At 37.6% G+C, this 19038-nt stretch overlaps 1 protein-coding gene and 1 non-coding gene across 3 annotated transcripts in view; both read right to left on the reverse strand.

The window, feature by feature from the left end:
- Positions 1 to 6564: 6564 nt before the first annotated feature.
- The window catches only part of LOC104908999 (hypothetical protein), a 34731-nt gene continuing 22257 nt past the window's right edge, over positions 6565 to 19038 (reverse strand). For both annotated transcript variants that reach the window (XM_057396390.1, XM_057396391.1), the window contains one exon: positions 6565 to 6891. In XM_057396390.1, coding sequence (XP_057252373.1) covers positions 6864 to 6891 — 28 coding nt within the window. In that variant the 3' untranslated portion in view covers positions 6565 to 6863. The remainder of the gene's footprint in view (positions 6892 to 19038) is intronic.
- Positions 15880 to 15986, reverse strand: LOC125492115 (small nucleolar RNA R71). The gene has a single exon (XR_007268561.1). It is a non-coding gene; the product is annotated as a small nucleolar RNA R71 (small nucleolar RNA).

Raw genomic sequence — 19038 nt, forward strand, 5'->3', positions numbered from 1 at the left:
GAGCATGGAGGTGAACAAGAAAGACTATGCACAACCTTCAAGCACCAACAACAAAATTGGACGTTGAATTTTCTCCCAACAAGGAGAGTATGATGCGAAATGGAAAGGCCTTATTAGTCCAAAGATGTCCATAGGTCTCTTTAATCTATGGATATGGTTAATCTTATGGATTAAGAATGGAATTAAGGGCTTAAATGGTGGAAGGAAACCAAATGATATATCTTTAAGAGCAATGATCTCTAAAGGCTGCATAAAGGAGAGTAGAAGTGAAGATGCTCACGTTCTCAGAGACTCTAGCGCAGCGAAATTGTTTTTGCTATTGTGAGCAATATATAAATCATTTTCCAGTGATTCTTTTTTTTTTCGATTTCTAACATCTTGAAGTTTAATCCTACCAAATTTGGTTACATTTAATGAAGAAACGAAGTAACAGCAGCCATTCCTTTGAGACATTGTTTCACTGATTTTAACAAAGGAAGGAGGAGAAGCTAAGTAAGGAAGCAAGCAGCTGCCTAAGGGAGTTAGGGAGGTGTGTGCTTGAGGTGCTTATGTTTAATTAGTGTTAGTTTAGTCCTAAACATGATTTACTTTCACTAATAGTAATAGTTAGCTTAGCTCCAAAAATCAGTTTTGTAACATGTTACTTGTAAACCGGTTGTACTCTTACTTAGACTAGGATGTAATGGTGCCATGTTGGACGTCCAAGGGGTATTTGCAGCAGCCATCATGAGTTTTCTTAAAGGGAGGAGTCTTCACATGAAGGAAAGACTCTCATTGGACCCTTGGTGCAGCTACTTGGAAGCATCACAACCAAGGAAAGCTAGGAGAAGTATTTCGGCTACTTAGGAGATCTCTTGTAGTATTATTGCTTTGTTAAATCTCCTTAGTGTTTTAGACTTAGTTTATTTGTAGTAATACTTGTAAGCTATGTACTATATATATGTAACTTGGAACATGAATGAAAATCAGATTGGAATGTAGAAAATTGAGCTATGTGCTTATTGAAAAATTGGAGGGTTAAATCCAAAATTTCTTGTTGTAGTTAAGGAGTGAACTTAATCTCAAAACCCTTAAGTTAAGTGAGTGAAGCTTAATTTGAGAAAGGGTTAGGATAATTAGTGAGTGAAGCTAATTAAAATACTCTCAAACCCATCCTAAATCATGTTTAAGGTGAGTGAAGCCTTTAACTTCTTTTAGAACCCTTAAGCAATCATAAGTGAGTAAAGCTTGTGAAAACTTAATTAAACTACTAGCTTTAAGAGTGGAGATTCTTTTAGCTTATAGTTCATACTATCATAAACACCATTCTTCATTGAGTTGTGTTTATCAAACAATTCTTTTAGTTTTAAGAGTTTTTCTTTCGACTAAAAGTCTATATCCATTGTTTGTTCGTTTTCCGCCGCATTGTGTTATTGGTTCTTCTAAACACACACGTGAGAGGAGTCCAATTTCGCATCAAAAATACTAGATTATCTATTACAATTTTGTTGTTTTGTAAAGGTAAACTTGCTATTACACCAACTTAAATAATTGTAGTAATGCAGCATCCACTGTGTCGGGTTAAAAACAGTTGAAGCTTGGCTTGATTGAGTGTCTATGTAAACCCCAACACCAACTGGTACCAACACAAATCAGTTTTCAGTTGAATAAGTTATGCAAGTGTAAAAAAAACAACTGTAAATTACATTTATACTTGATTTCCTCTTCTGCCCTCGCCTCTTGTATTCCCTCTACCACCAGCTTGTCCAATCCTCCCTCTGCCACCAGCTTCTCCAGGCCTCCCTCTGCCACCAGCTTCTCCAGGCCTCCTTCTTCTTTCCTGTTCACCATCATCACCACTCACTGGTGGTGTATCAATATCTTCCTCACTGTCATAATAATCAGATTCATTCTCATTTTCTTGGGGGACAGATTATGTAGGTGGTGGTTGTTGTTGTTGTTGTGCATTCAATTTCCATTCAACAACCTCCATCTTTAATTGCTTAGCAATTACAAGTAACCTAGAAGAGAAGCTTCTAACTCTCTCCCTAGCAACAACATATTCCTCATCACTATTATCTGATTTAACTAAATTTTCTTTAATTTCAAGTTGCTCATCCCCACTCCCCATCACCAATCAAATCACCCTCCTCACACTTATGAAGTCCAAATCATCTAACCCACTACCTTTAGCCTCTCCCATAATGTTTTCAGGCTCATAAATTGGATCATCTTCATCATCACTAGACTCACCAATCAATTCTCTCAGTATTAGTGGATTGTCTGGCCTATTATCCTCCCACTCATAATTTTCAAGAAAATCATCTTCTAAGGGGTATTATGTTTGTTTAAGTTTGGATGAAGAAGATGGATCTAGTGTTTTTGAAGAAATGGCAAGTTGTGTTTGAGTGGATATGAGGTGAACTGGTGATTTAGTTTGAGATGGTTGTGTAGCTGCTTCAGTAGATCTGGCAGGAGAAACAGGTTTAGAAGCAGCTTTTTCTCTGGATAATGGATAAACTGGTGAAGTGTTTGGAGTTGGAGGTTGTTGTTGTTCTGTGGGAGAAAGTGGTTTTGAAGTAGGGTTGTATTCTGATGCAAAGGTTGCATAGTCCAACACTATAACATCATCTATTCCCTTTAACCAAGATCTAGTTATGGGGGGAATATTTGTAACAGGTGGTGGGGCCCTTTTTGGTGTAAGCTTTTGGGGTTTGGTTGGTTTTAGATTTTTTAATTGTGTTTCAGGTGGTTGAGAAGGAGTTATTGTCTTACTAGGAGATTTAGAGGGTGATTTATGTGGGAAAGTGGGGGCAGCCTGTTGATGCAACACATACAAGTCCACACTTTTCTCTTTCTTTGCTATATCACAAAGTGCAAGAACACCCTTGTCATCTTCTACCTTTATTAACCCATCTAACAAACCCATCCTAGGAAGTAAATAGAAAACTGCCTCAACTGTGCTATAATCCCCACACTTCTTAGCCAAATCCATAATTTTCCAAAAACATAACTCATCAGGAACAACACCAATTGTCTTCCCTTACCCCTCCTATACTAGCTTCTTTAAAACTCCCACCATGCCAATACCTTAAGGTAACAGTATCCCAAACACTACTAGCCATTGCCACCTAAAAAATTCAATATATTTCTCAATATAAGTTCCAACCCAGTTTAAATTCATTTAAAAAATATACCAAACACATAAAAAAAGGATGGAAACCCTAAACTAAGTAACTGATTCATCATCAACAACCATGATTCAACCCAAAATTGCAATCCTAATTGTTTATAGTCAACATCAAATCATTTCAAAGCAACTAATTAACTATTACGAATAAATCAATCAAACACCACACACATGCATTCAACCAAGAGTTTCGAATAATAAAATGGAAAAATTCCAGAAAATTCTGGTGCGAAAAACGAAATAAAAGAAAATAGGAACTTACCTCTGATACAAAGATTCGAAGTTTTATTTGCTTGAGCTTCAATGCCTGACTTGGAGAAGAATAACAGGAGAGAGAGAGAGAGAGAGAGAGAGAGAGAGAAAGAGAGAGTGTGTGTGTATGGTATAGGAACAGTTAGGGAAACGAAATGTGGAGGGAAATTTTTTTGACAGAGTTAATAAGTTAAAGGGAATGGTAAGTTTAAAATGAAAGTTTACATGTTGTTCAGGTCATAAGTAAAAAAAACTTGTTAAAAGCTAATTCATGTACAAACTTTACTTGCTACTAGAATAAATGCAGGTTGACTTGTTAAAAGCGGTCAACGCAAAAGTTGACTTATTCCTAAAAGAAAAAGGAGGAAAAATTATCATAAATTCATAAAATATCATTCTTTTTAATGCGACTTGCGTGGATCCGGTTGACATTGAAAATATTATGGACCAGACCCAGGCATGTGACACACTACAAATTACTCACTCTCACTTCCCAAAATCTGCGATTTTCTCTCTATTCAATATTTCCAAAATCCAAAGATTCTCTCGCTCTAAAATTTCTGCAAATTATTTTATCTCTTCATTGAAATTATTTCTCAATTTCATACAAAACCTAAATTTACGTACATCTCTATCAGAATCCAATTATTTTTCTTACTTGATTCAATAATTGTTATACTATATTGATTTGAAATTAATTCTTCAACAATTTCCTGTTCAATCGAACAACTACGAGAAATTTAAGAAAAATCCGAGTTTAATTGAGCAAATAGATTTGAATTAGAGTATTGTAGCATGTAATATAGATGATTTAAATCGGAGCATTGAAGCACTCAACAACAAACAACATCACAATTCAATCCAAAATGAGCATCAAGATCCAGTCGTAATAGATCTCAATGATACACTAAGTTTTGATGGTAAGAACATCGAAGTCAATAATTCCATTCGTTTAATTAAGCAAAGCAGTAAAACTATAATTTTCTATAGAAAATTTGGAGTAGTTTCATGATGAGCTCAGAAATCAAGTTAAAGAACAATATGCTATAGTATCAACTGATGAATCTAGTTCACCTGTCATTCCATGTAAGTTTAATAAAACACTATATCATTCATATATTAACTACATTGTATATTAATTATATCATAATAGATACACTATATCACACATAAAGACACTTTAGAATATTAAAAAATATATTACGTAGACTTATGAAACACAATAAAGCAAAATAGAACACAAAATACACTATATCATAAATAGATATACTATATCAAACATAAACACACTATAGCATATGTAGAAAATATTGCGTACACGCAAAAATGAATAGTACACAGATACATTATATCACACGCACATACACTATATCATATATAGATATACTATATAAGACATAAACACACTATAACATATGTAGAAAATATTACCTACACTATAAAACACAAAAATGAACTAGTACACAAATACAGTACATCACACACACATACACTATATCATTGATAGATACACTATGTCATAGATAGATACACTATATCAGACAGCAACACATATAGAAAATATTACGTACAATATGAAACACAAATCAACTAGTACACTAATACACTATATCATACACATACACTATATTATAAATAGATACACTATACTAGACAAAAAATACACTAGGATATGTAGAAAATATTACGTACTATAAAACACAAAAATGAACTAGTACACAAATACAATATATCACACACACATACATTATATCATAGATAGATACACTATATCAGACAAACACATTTAGAAAATATTACGTACGAAAACGGATTTATATACTATAGCATAAGTAGATACACTATATCATAAATAGATACACTATTGCAAAACTGACAAAAATATCTTAAATCTTTTATAACAGGTTCAACTAAACAATCATCGAATAAACATGAAATTGGAGGTGTTTTACTTCGTCAAGTAAGACCAACTTTGGATGACATACATGAGCTATACTATCAGTATGCTGCTATAATAGGCTTTAGTGTTAGAAAATCCAAAAACTGAATAAAGAAAGAATGGAAATCAGTGGTACATCAGAAGTACTATGCCTACTCTGCTCAAGGGAAAAGGAATACCAAAAACAAAGAAAAATAAGGAGAGAATATTATAGACATGATCATACATGATAGCAATACAAAACAAGGGAACACCTTAAAGAAGTAGAGGACAAGAAGAGTTATGATCATAAGAACTGAATGTCCTGCTCTAATTAGAGCAAGGATGAACCCTAAAGAACACCATAAGATAGTGCAACATGTTATAAAACACAATCATCCACTTACAAGAGAACCACTAAATTACCTTCATAAATCTGAGCGTCAAATGAGTGATTTAAAGCAACAAACCATACAAGCTATCAAAGAGTGTGGACCGAGACGAATAGATTCATTCAGATACATGAGTACAGAAGTTGGTGGTGAAGATGTATTAAGGCATTCTGTGAAGGACCACTACAACTGCTGCTATAAACTCAAAATAAGACCAATTGAGGGAAAAGATTCGCAAAATTTTGTTGATAACCTTTATGAGCAGATGCAAACAAATAGTAACTTCTTCGTTAGAGTAAGATGGAATGATGAAGGAAAAGTTTGCTGCTTGTTTTCAAGAGACTCTATGATGCTTGAGGATTACACAATCATAACTTCTGTTATATACTATTGCATGAACATCAATATATATTATTTAAAAACTAACTATATGAACTTATTGACAGGGTTTCCCAACCTCAAGACCCACGCTATGTTTATGGAATTTTGAGTCAAAATGCAAATCAACGATTTGGATTGCGGAAGGCAGATAGGGAATTCAAGAACATTTTTCACAAGTGTCTGAGTGGTTGCATTACAAAGACAGAATTTGAACAAACTTTAACCACAATGCAACAAATACAAACTAGCAGATGATGGTTGGTTTCATAGATTGTATAGTTTGAAAAAAAATGGTGTTCAACATTTAACAAAGATTTCTACTCTGCCAAAATATTATCTTCACGAAGAAGTGAAAGCACAAATCATGTTGTTGGATTTAAGGCAAGTAAAACCACTAGCTTTACTGACTATTTTTCAATATTCCAAGAAATAGTATAAAGGCGGAGAAGACATGAAGAAAAGGATGATTTAAATTGTACAAAGGGAATACCAAAATCAGATATCTACATGAGTCCACTATTAAAACATGCTGCTTCACAGTACATACATACTCTTTTCCGAGATTTTCGGGAAGAATTCAAACATACAATGGCAAGTGCAAGTGAATAGTTGGTACATAAGGGAATATTCTGACATACAAAGTTTTCCTCAATGGCATTGATTGTTCTTCTCAATAAGTCTCCTTGAATTACCTAGAGAAGACAATTCAGTGTGGATGCAAAAATTTTGAAGAATCGGGTTGGTTGTGTTTTCATGCCAGAAGAGTTCTAAATTGCATTCTGTCCAAAAAATACCAGAGATATACATATCATCAAGGTGAACAAGATTTGCAAAAAACGAAGTTTGGGAGAAATTTGATAACGAAAAAAGAGAAAAAAGAGAAAAAAGAGAAATAAACAGCTTCACACCACGGAGACTGCACATGATAAAGAGGTATGTAATTGAATTGTGCTTTTTAGTTTATAGAGTATACCAAACATAGTACACTATATCATTTTAAAAGACACTATATCACAGAGAAATATATACTATATGATAAACACAAACAATATGAATTGACATTGTTGCAACACACTATATGATATACACTAGTGGCAAAAACCTCATCTGTCACCTTGTAACACATGCGATTTTTATAAAATCGCATCAAAAAATCAATTAAAAAATTGGAAGGAAAGCTGAAAAAAAATTATGATGCGGTCCTCTTGTGGATTGCATCAGATTAAAATAACTGATGCGATTTTTGAGAATCTGATGCGGTTTTTAAGAATCTGATGTGGTTCCTAGGACCGCATCAGATTTTTCTTAAAAAAACGCGCGGCCCATTTCCCTCCCTTACAACCCTAGCCCATATAACTTTCCGCACTCAACCCTGATCCCCTCGTCTTAACTCAAACCCTAATCTTCCTCACTTATTCAAGGCTCTCCTTCACTCCTCTCCATCACTCCTCTATCCTCTCTCCTCTCTTCTCTCTCCTCTCTCGTTCACTTCGTCTAAATTATACCACCACCACACATCTGTCGTTCTCAAACACCGCCAAACACCAACGGCAACGCCACCGCCAAGCCACGACACCCTAACTACCACTAGTAGAAAAAGGACGATTTGCGTCCCCTCAAGTGCATCGCACTAAAGCGAAAACAACGTACAAGCACTATTTGCGTCGCATGCGCATTTGAATACGACGAAAAATACCTTGGCCCAGCCACAAGCTATGACCAATATGCGTCGCACGCCCCTAAGGTGCGACGAATATGGCTATTTTGCGTCGTACCTTATCATGGTGCGACACATATTGGTGCATCTTGGTGGGGTAAAAACATAGGCTATCTATGTCGCACCAAGGGCAGGGTGCGTTGCAAAAAATCTATGTGCGTCGCACCCCTTGAGCATCCGACGCAAATTACCTAGGCCCAGAATATTAGAATTTCCCCAACGACATTTTTTTTTCGAACCCTAATTCTCAATACAAACTGCTACACTTCTTTTCTTTCTCCTGCGACACACCCTCGCTCACACTTGCCGGCGTTCCTTCACTCTCGCCGGCGCTCCCTCAAAATTATTTCACAAGTTACATGCAAAAAAACTCTCTTTACATAATTCTAAAGTGAGTATTCTCTTGGATAGTGATTGGGCTGCTTGTCCTACCACACATTGTTTTTTGACTGGCTACTTGGTTTTTCTTGGATGTTCCCTTGTCTCTTGGAAGACTAAGAAGCAACCTACTATTTCTTGTTCTTCAGCTGAGGCAATATCGTTAGATGACGATTACTACTTTTGAACTAAAATGGTTGAAATCTTTGTTGCATTTGCTTAGTCTCTTGCATCCTCGGCCTATGCGCATGTTTTCTGATAGTCAGTCTCCTGTTAATACTGCTAAGAATCATGTTTTTGAAGATCGCACTAAGCATATATAAATGGAATGTCATTTTGTTCGGGATGAGTTGCTTGCTAGCAATCTTTAACCTGCTTATGTTCCACCTGGTCATCAACTAGCTGGCATTCTGACTAAGGCTCTTGGTAGACAACAATTTGTTTTTTTGCTTCGCAGGTTGGGCATTCATGACTTACATGCTTCAACTTGAGGGACAATATAAGTCTTTCCTACTTAGGTCTATTGTATACTAGGCAAAATATATCTTGTATTGTTAAGTTTCCTATCATGATTAGGAAAACGAGTTTTTAAGTTGTATATATATTCAGCTGTGATTAATGAAATGTCTTAAGCTGTTTTCTCCAATCTATTCACAAATTAACACTAACATTTAACCCACCCAAATTTATCTAGTGTTTGACCCAGAATAGAAGGACAAACACCTCCAAAATAAATGAAGCTTTAGCAAGATTTACCATTAACTCATAGACAGAAGAAAAAGCGTGAAAAGTAACATAAAGCTATTGTATCAAAACTAAGCCTCCCCTAGTTAGCAAATAGCAACATTATTATCACCAAAGCATACATGAGTCACGAGTGATATTGATCTTCTTGTACCTGTAGTGGAACTTGAAATCCTTGTTGTGTTGCAAACCCATCTAACACCTATTCACGTATTCCGCCTAGGGATAAAACAAATAAGTGGGGTGATATAGGGTCACCCTATCTCACACCTTTCCTACTCTCATGTCTCAATAAACCTCGGTGAGTTCCACTACTTCTCACTGTAATAATACAAGTACATTACTGTTATACCATGTATATGTTATATGTTGTGTTATATTTGGATTTAGGCCTAGTTATGTATGTTTTATATTTTTAGCCCAATCGGTTTTTAGTTTGTATGGCATTAGGGTTGTATATCTCATAGATCTCCTGCTTTAGCAATACACGAATACAGATTGATTTTGCCTCAACCTAAATCATCATTACCGACCTTAGCTTGCATGGTATCAAAGCCAGAATATTCCCGGTGTTCCAGTGAACTCCCTCATCGGAGCCGAAGATATGAGCATCACTTACGTGAAGTGCGAAAGGTCGAACAAAGCAATGGGCGACAAAAAGAAAGATGTGATAATAAATAAAGGAGAATGGAAGGTGACCCTTACTTCCCCTTATTATTTAGGCTTCGGTGATCAACCGAGAAATATGATCACACACGTCACCTTCATCGATGACAACTATGTGGCGTGGGCTCGAGCTATGACTCTCTCGTTACGAGCGCGATGCAAATATGGGTTTGTTGAGGGAACGATTCCAAAACCCACTGATCCGATTGCTGTCCTTGATTGGGTCATCGTACATTTGATGATTATGTCCTGGATATTGTGGAGTATGGACACGAAGATTGCGGGAACGATCCTGATGCATGAGAATGCTCGTGATTTATGGGCATATATTAAGAGGCGGTTTTGCGTGGCAAATGGACCACGCATCCAGCAGATAAAGACTGTGATATCGAACTGCAAACAGGTGGGTTCGATAAATGTTGATGAGTATTACTCGAAACTCATGGGATATTACGATGAGTTGACTCGTTTGAAGCCCATACCTTCATGCGAGTGCCACAAGTGTGACTGTGGTCTTGTTTCGAAGCTGGCGAGAGATAGGGAAGAGGAGATCTTCCACCAATTTATTGTCACAACTGCCTCTTGGTGACATTAATCAAGCCTATCAAATGTTAATCCAAGAGGAGCAATCTCGGGCAGCTTCTCGCTCAAAGGGGTAAGTGATGTCCATGCTTTTCATTTCCACTCTGAACGTGACAAAGTCGCTTCGCACGTATTGATAAATCGAAACTAATTTGTACTCATTGTAAACGAAAGGGACATGAAATAACTACTTGCTTTAAAATTCAGGGGAACTCGATTGGTGTAAGGAGCGCTTGCGTGCGCGTAATGCAGGGCGCCTCGACGGGGCTCCTAGCAAAGGGTCTGCTACCGCGTCTCATACAGCTGGTGGTGGTGGTAGTGCTGTTGGGGCAGTAGGTTGTGGTAGTAGTGCTACTATGGCAGCGCGTGGTGCAGGGGGGCGCGTGCCAATTTGGTGGCTCATGGTATGTTTGGTTCGAGTGAAGGAGGAGGGACTCCTATCGCGAGTCTCACATAGGAAGAAATCCAAGCTTTAATGACCTTAGTTAACTTTAAGTACAAGTCTCGTGACCGTATGGCAAGTATGGAGTGGATTATTGAGACCGGTGCATCTCACACAAGTCTTAGTGAATGTTTGCAGTATTGCGGTTTGTCCAGTTGGCCTTCCTAATGGATGTTCCGCTTCTGCCACTATGGAGGGATATGTCTATCTTACTAACACTCTTATCTTACATGATGTTTTATTTGTTCCGGATTTTCAGTGTCATTTGGTCTCAGTATCCCATTTGCTAGCTGATAATGATTGTACCCTTCAATTCACACCTTCTCTGTGTGCTATACAGGACCGGTCCTCGAGGACTCTGATTGGAGCAGGTGAACGGGCTTTGTTATTTCCGGACAGTGGCGATGGTGCACGCTGCTAGTCTTGTTGAATTGAGTACCTTTGATTTGTGGCATCAAAGGTTAGGTCATCGATCCATCAGAAAGAGTAGTGAAGCTGTTTCCTGCTATTCGTTCTAGTCATAATAGGATGAAACTAAATAAAATTTGTGATGTTTGTCCTATGGCAAAACAAGCACGAGATCATTTTCCTAGTAGCACACATAAAGCAGTAGACTGTTTGAATTGGTTCATTGTGATTTGTGGGGACCATATAGTGTGCATTCCTCTTGTGGTGCTGTTTACTTCTTGATTCTTATTGATGATTATTCCCGTGTTGTTTGGGTTTATTTGTTGCACAATAAAACTGAAGTTCATAAGTATTTCCTGTCTTTCTTTGCTATAGTTGAGCGTCAGTTTGCCACCACTGTTCAAATTGGTAGAAGTGATAAGGGAACTGAATTTCAATGCATGCTTTCTTTCTTTGATCAAGGTGGTATCCTGTTTCAAACCTCTTATAGTGGGACACCTCAACAAAATGGGCGGGTTGAGTGTAAACACTATCACATTTTAAATTTTGGTGGAGCTTTGATGTTTCAAGCCAATTTACCTATTGAGTTTTTGGGTGAGTACGTTCTTATTGCTGTCCATCTTATTAATCAAACTCCGTTGGGGGTGTTGGGTAATAAAACTCCATATGAGATGATATTTGGGCATGAACCTGATTTTGAGGCTTTGAGGGTGTTTGGTTGCTTGTGCTTCGCTCATAATAAAAAATCTAAAGGGAATAAGTTTTCTCCTCATAGTCGCAAATGTATTTTCATTGGATATGCCATGTGGAAAAAGGGGTGGAAGTTGAAAGATTTAGAGACTGGTGCGATTTTTGTGACACGTGATGTTTTATTTTTCGAAACTTCCTTTCCCTATTCTACCTCTTCTCATTCCTCTACACGTTATTTTCTTTTTGACACCCTCTCCCTCATACTTTTGCTTCTCTCTTTCTTTCTTTGGCCGGAGACCGGAGGCCAGTCGCTAGAACGGCAGTTCGCCAGAAGTACACTGGTTGAGGTATTTTTTTCTTTTTTTAATTTCTGTTAGTTTATAGGCCTCTCAATTTTTTGTGAATGGAATTTGGAGATATGATTAGAAGTAGTTTTACGAATGAAAATCCAATCGAAGAAGTAAAGAACTGATGAACTTTTGTTAGATGTGAAATTGTGAAGTGCGATTGTCATTGTGTGAACTCAGATATGTCGAACTCATGAATGAAATTTGGAGTATTAATTTATGGACTTATGTTAGATGTGTCCTCATGAATGGAATTTTGATGTGAATTTATATTTTGAATTGAAATAGGAAATTATAAAAATGAAATTTAAATGTTGTGCAATTGTGAAATATGGAAATTGAGATTACATGAATTGAAATTAGAGATTAGAAATTGTGAAATTGAAATAGAGGTTGTGAATTGAAATTACTTGAATTTGGAATTAGATGTTGGGAAATGTAATTTGAAACAAAGGACTTTGGAATTAATATCTGATCATTTGTTTACTTTATACTAGATTTGGAAGATGAAAAACAAAAGTTTAGAATGTTTTTGGAAGAGAGGTGGAGGAAAGTCCCAAAAGTCTTCTAACTTCATCATTTTAAATTAGTTTTAATTTGAATCATTAATTGATATTGGCATTGTATTTTGGCTTGATTTGAATTTTTAGTCGTAAATCAACTCAAGTATTGTATTTTGTATTATTTAATTTTTTCTCATCTGTAGCCCCATCCCGTAATTCCTGGATACGCCACTGTCACCAGCTCACATGCTCTAACCGCCTCACAATTGTTCCTACACCACATTGCCTTCCAGCCCACTCCTCCGGCCCAAATACCGATCCTCTACTAAACTCCCTCCACAGCTCACCTTTTATTCCCTCTCTTGACACACTCCCCATCCCAAGTACATTTACCTAGCCCATCTCTCCTTTCGCGTCCCCTCTTACTCCAACTCACACTCCCCTATCTGACGCGGACCCACCTGGCGCGTCTCCCTTACCCGATCCCACTCCCGCGTCCTCCCCTCCTAGGTTTGAGGCTGATTCCTCCTCCTCCTTAATGGGTTGCCACCATAGGGCTAAACAGCCTAATTCGTTATTGCGGGACTATTTTCTTAATTCAGTGCAGCTCAAGATCCCCTCTCCAGGTTTATTACATGCTCCAAATTCCTGTGGTACTTCGTATCCTTTAGCTCATTTTGTAAATTGTGATAATTTTTCTGTGCGCCACCGTGATTTTCTTCCTGCAGTTGATGATGGGGTTGAGCATAAAAGTTTCAAATTAAAGAGGCTATGAATTCTTTTGGGTGGCGAGAAGCCATGCAGAAAGAAATCAATGCTCTGAAGGATAATAACACATGGGTTATAACTGATATTCTCCCTGGTAAGAAGGCTCTTGGGTGCAAATGGGTCTACAAGATCAAATATAATTCCGATGGCAGTGTCGAGCGTCTTAAAGCGGTTGGTTATTTTGGCAAATCATTAAGTTGAAGGGATTGACTATAATGATACTTTGTTCCAGTTGCGAAGATGGTCACTGTTCGCGCTTTTCTTGATATTGCCGCTTCTAGCAACCAGGAGGTTCACCAGATGGACGTTCACAATGCATTCCTTCACGGGGATCTGGATGAGGAGGTGTATATGAAACTTCCTCTTGGTTCCTGATATGTCACATTTGTATATAGTTTTTAGTTGCATTTTGATTGCATTTAGAACTCCTTTTAGAGCATTTAGGTGCAAAATTGCATGAACTACGTAAGTTGTGCTTCACTGCTTCCCGTTTGCGTGTTTTGATTATTTCCAGGCTACTTTAATGCAATTTAATTATGATTACGTGATATCAAGCGTATTAATCATTGAAGATGAAGATATCTTGCACAAGGATCACAATGCATCCGTTCGGGATAATTTTGAGTTAGAATGAAGCAAAGAGTTAGTGAAAGAATTGTCAAAACTGACACCTGTTCACTATTTTTACCATACCTTTTGATACAAAATTGATATTCAAGAAATTCCAGTTGGGTTGGAAACTAGACTTCAAGGGCTTTCCAATGATAGGTCATACGCCCCAATCCGACTTCTTTGGTTGAGAGATACGTCCTTCGCAAGTTGACCCAAATTCGCAGTTTTCTCGCCTAATCGACCTGGTGGTTTCGCTCGACCGGGCGAAATGAAATTTTCACCAGGATGCAAGGCATGTTAGCCCACGCAACCAAACAAGAAAGGATCCAAAATTGCTTGTGCACCCGATCGAGTGGAATTGTTTCTTTGTCGTAGTTTGAGAATCACCGTCGCCCGACCGAACGGTTTTGCGAGACGGTTATTTTTGCCTTTTTTAGCCGGTTTTCTAAAAAGTATAAATAGGTTTTTAGTATTTTCAATTAGACTATCTTATTTTCGACGTTTTTAGGGCTAAACACTTGGTTTTTCTCTCTCTAGTTTTGTATGAACTTTTACCTTTGAAGATTTTAGAGATCGTTGATTTCCTTTTCATTGGTATTCAATCATTCTGTATTCCTATTTACTTTATTTAATTTAATGAATTCTTTTACTTTGACTACGTTTATTGAGCTTATTATTATCATGAGTTAGTAGACTTTTCTAGGGCTTAGAGAGGGAAGCCATGTTTATACTTTTTTGATTGTGGTTTGATGTTCTTCGATATTTAGATTGAATTAGAATAATTCCTACTGATTTGTTATGCTTCAGTAATTTTTATAATTGCGCAATATCATGAGTTATGTTTAGCTAATAAGAGTTAGAATCGAGATATTGTATTCATTAGAGGCTTGTTACAATATATAGGTAGGTTTGCTTATGTTGAGCGACCATACTGGTACGTGTTCATCTAAGAGTTATTAATGCCTGACCTAGGATTAACGATATACTCTAATTATTCAAACCTCAATCCAAGTATTGTTGAACTATATTATAGTGATTAAATTGGTATAAGCATGATGGACCGATCACTTCGCCCTAGGTTTTTAATTATTTTATAAACTTACATCATTTTGTGTTCTAGTTTATTGTAGTTTAGTTATTAATTCTTCAATCATCTTTCTCTCTTGAAGTAGTTAAATGATTGAGCATATATATGTATAACTCCTCTCCTTGTGGATCGACCCGTATTTGTCAGTTTCTGCTAAACAGACACCGTGCACTTGCGGTATAATTTAAAATCCATCAAGTTTTTGGCGCCGTTGCTGGGGAGACGGCTAGTTTCTATAGCTTTCTGATTGATTATTTGAACTAATTCTGTTGTCTCATTGGAATTTCAAGTTCCAATTGAGGCCATCTCACTGCACATTTTTCTTTGTTTCTTTTATGCGCAGGTCTAAAAGAACTGGTACTCCAGTTCCAACTGATCCTGATCTTGAGAAAACCTCCGGCAACTCAAGAAGACACAAAAGAAGAAAAAACCAGTCTGCTAATCAGGGAAAAACCACAGAAGAACCAACAAAATCAATCATGCATCCTAAGTCATTGAAGTCTTATGGGGTACCTTCTCCTGGCAATGTTCCCATAGGCCCTACTATGCCTGATATACAGGCAGCCAACTTCGAAATAAAGCCTATCCTCATTAATATGATCCAACAGAATCAGTTTGGCGTGTAAATCATTTACAACGGTTTCAACAACTTTATCGTACCGTTAAGCACCAAGGGGTCACTCCTGATCAGTTAAAGGTCATGGTCTTCGAATTCTCATTAAAGGAGAAGGCACAAAAATGGCTGAACGATGTTAATGAAACTGAGTCGAGTGTTATATCTGAAGCATTCTTGAAAGAGTACTACCCTCCTACCAAGACTGCAGAAATCAGACATAAACTTGCTACTTTCCAACAAGAACCCGATGAAACACTAAAGGAAGCATGGAATAGGTTCAAGGACATGCAGAGAGAATTCCCACACCACAATCTTGACAAGTGGTTCATCACCCAAGCATTCTATACTGGTCTACAACCCCATATCAAGAGTACAATTGATTCTCTGCATGGGGAGTCTTCGTATATAAGGAGGTGGATGAAGAGTATATTTTTCTAGCCAACTTAGCAGCGAATGATCATAGTTCTTCTAGGACTATTACAAAGAAAAATTTGGATGCCGATGCATATGCCTTGTTGTCTTCACAAGTAGCCCAGTTGAGCATGGATATGGACTCACTGAAATCTTCGCAGTCTAGTACTCCTCCTATGAGTATTAATGCGATGTCTTTCATGGCTCCTATTACTTCTTCCTTTTGTGATGTGTGTGGTGCTCAAGGCCACTTTGCTCATGATTGTTGCTACAATCACCCTCATCCGAATCAGATGGAGCATGTAAATGTTTTTCAGCAGAGACCTCCACACAACCCATACTCTAACACATACAACCCACGTTGGAGAGATCATCCTAATTTTTCCTACAAAAACAATAATGTTCATAATTCTCAACCTATGCCGCAAACATCCTACCAACCACCTTATCAAAATCCACCACCACATGATGCTAGACAACAATATTATCAAGGGGCTCCTTAGAACCCCCTCCTTGTTTCAATAGGCCTTCACACCAAGGCTATCAGCAACAAGCTTCTCATAAAGTCAACTCTCAAGAGCCTACCATGCCTGATATGATGAAGATGATGGTTTCTATGCAAAAAGATTCATGAAGGAGTTGAAGAACACTACCAAACACTTGGAGACTCAACTTGCTCAGGTGGCCGAATATAATGCACATAGGCAACCAGGTGATCTGTCGGGGCAACCCATCGCCAAGGAGACCGTCAATGCCGTTACACTTTGTAGCGACACTGTTTATGATGCTCCTCCCATGCCCATTGATGATGTTGCTTAGAAGGAGGTGGTAGAGGAAGAAGCAGAGAAGAGTTTGATGTTTGAGGTCGAACTAGCTAAGGAAGATCAGACAGGAAAGCGGAAGGAAATGGTTTCTGAAACGCCTATTTAACCAAGGCTACCTTTTCCCCATAGGATGCAGAAGTCAAAGGTCGATCAACAACTTGGCAAGTTCTTGACTATGGTCAAGAAACTTGAGGTAACAATTCCTTTTACTGAACTTATTTCTCAAGTGCCTATTTATGCTAAGTTTTTGAAAGACATGATTACTAAAAAGAAATACTTTGGTGGGGTAGATTGAGTCGCTCTAACTGAAGAGTGTTGTGCTGTTTTACAAAATAGAACCCCACCTAAGCTTAAGGATCCTGGTAGTTTTTCCATCCCTTGACATGTAGGTGCATTATTTATAGATAAGGCACTGTGTGATTTAGGTGCATCTGTGTCTGTCATGCCTTTGTCTGTTTGTAAGAAACTGAATATGGGAGCACTTAAGTGCACTCAAATTACTTTGCAAATGGTCGATCATTCTATAAAATACCCTCTAGGTGTTTTAGAAGACGTCCCTGTTAGGGTGGGAAAGTTTTATATTCCTATTGATTTTGTTGTGCTTGATATGGAGGAGGATACCTAAATTCTTATTATTCTTGGTAGGCCGTTTTTGTGTACTGTTGGTGCTGTTATAGATGTCAAGTCTGGGTCTTTAACTTTGAGTGTTAGTGATGATAATGTCACTTTTAATCTACACAATGCTGTTAAGTCTCCTATACTTGAGCAAACGTGTTGCATGATTGATATTCTTTAGGATGTTCTATTTGCAAACCCCCACATGCTTTTTACTGACCCTCTAGAGGTTACACTTACTATGGATGTTCCCCCAGGCATTGATGTTAAAGTCGATGCTTGCATTATCGATTTGGAAGGACCTCAGGTTGAAAAGGGAAAAAGATCGGTGGTTATGGAAAATGTGCATTCTACCTATGCACATAAGGTAACATGCTTGACTGCAAGCCAGAGTGGCAGTCTTATGAGGAGGAAAATGTTTGATGAGGGGGGAACTCATTGTCGAGCCCCTCCGATTTGAGATTGTGGAGGTAATATGGTCGTGCGGGACCTTTATAAACCAACGCTGTGTAGGAGGCAACCCGTAGTTTTTTTTTTCTCTTATCTCCTTTTTTTATTTTTTTTATTTTTCCCTTTTAGAGCGGGAGAGTATTACTAGCATTAATTTTTCCTCTGAGCATCGTCCTGTAGTTCATCTTGCGACATTGAGGACATTGCGACGTTCAACTTGGGGAGGATTTTTGTATGTATTTTCTCTCTTTTACTGCCTTTTAGTGTAAATTTTTTTGCTTTCCACCACATTTCCTATACATATTCCCTAGCCTTACCTAAGCCCCATTACAATCCTGAAAAAGCCCTCTTGAGCTTGTGTTTACATTGTTTATTGGATTGATGTGGAGTCAGTTTGTCAAGGTTAAAGAGCAAGTTCACTACTTGAGTCGACATGATTAGGATGAGTGGCATTATTACCTTTCTAAACACATGAGAGTGTGAGTGGAAAGGGTTGTCATGGTTGGGATGGTGAGTGTTCAGGCACATTTATTGCCTGCCACAAAAATGTTGAGAGGAGTGACATCCTAGTGACTGCCTTTTCGAGATTTGCATGACATATAAGGCAGCCGCATTTGATTGCTTGCTTGGGCGATTGGTAGCTAGATTAATCTGAACAGCTGAACTTGAATTTTTCCTGCTTGAACGGTTCTTAATCATGAAAATATTTTCAATTGTGATTTTCCTATCTAAGGGGTGAGGCAATTGTTTCCATGTTCATGTCTTGTTTGCTTGAGGAGAAGCAAAGGTTTAACTTGGGGGAGTATGATATGTCACATTTGTATATAGTTTTTAGATTAAATTTGATTGCAATTAGAACTCCTTTTAGAGCATTTAGGTGCATAATGGCATGAATTACGTAAGTTGTGCTCTACTACTCCCCATTTGCGTGTTTTGATCATTTTCAGGTTACTTTGATATAAATTGATTATGGTTATATAAGATCAAGCTTATTAATCATTTAAGATGAATATATCTTGCACAAGTATCACAATGCATCCGTTCGGGACAATTTCGAGTTAGAATG

This window comes from Beta vulgaris, chromosome 7, assembly GCF_026745355.1.
Source record: "Beta vulgaris subsp. vulgaris cultivar EL10 chromosome 7, EL10.2, whole genome shotgun sequence".
Taxonomy (NCBI): domain Eukaryota; kingdom Viridiplantae; phylum Streptophyta; class Magnoliopsida; order Caryophyllales; family Amaranthaceae; genus Beta; species Beta vulgaris.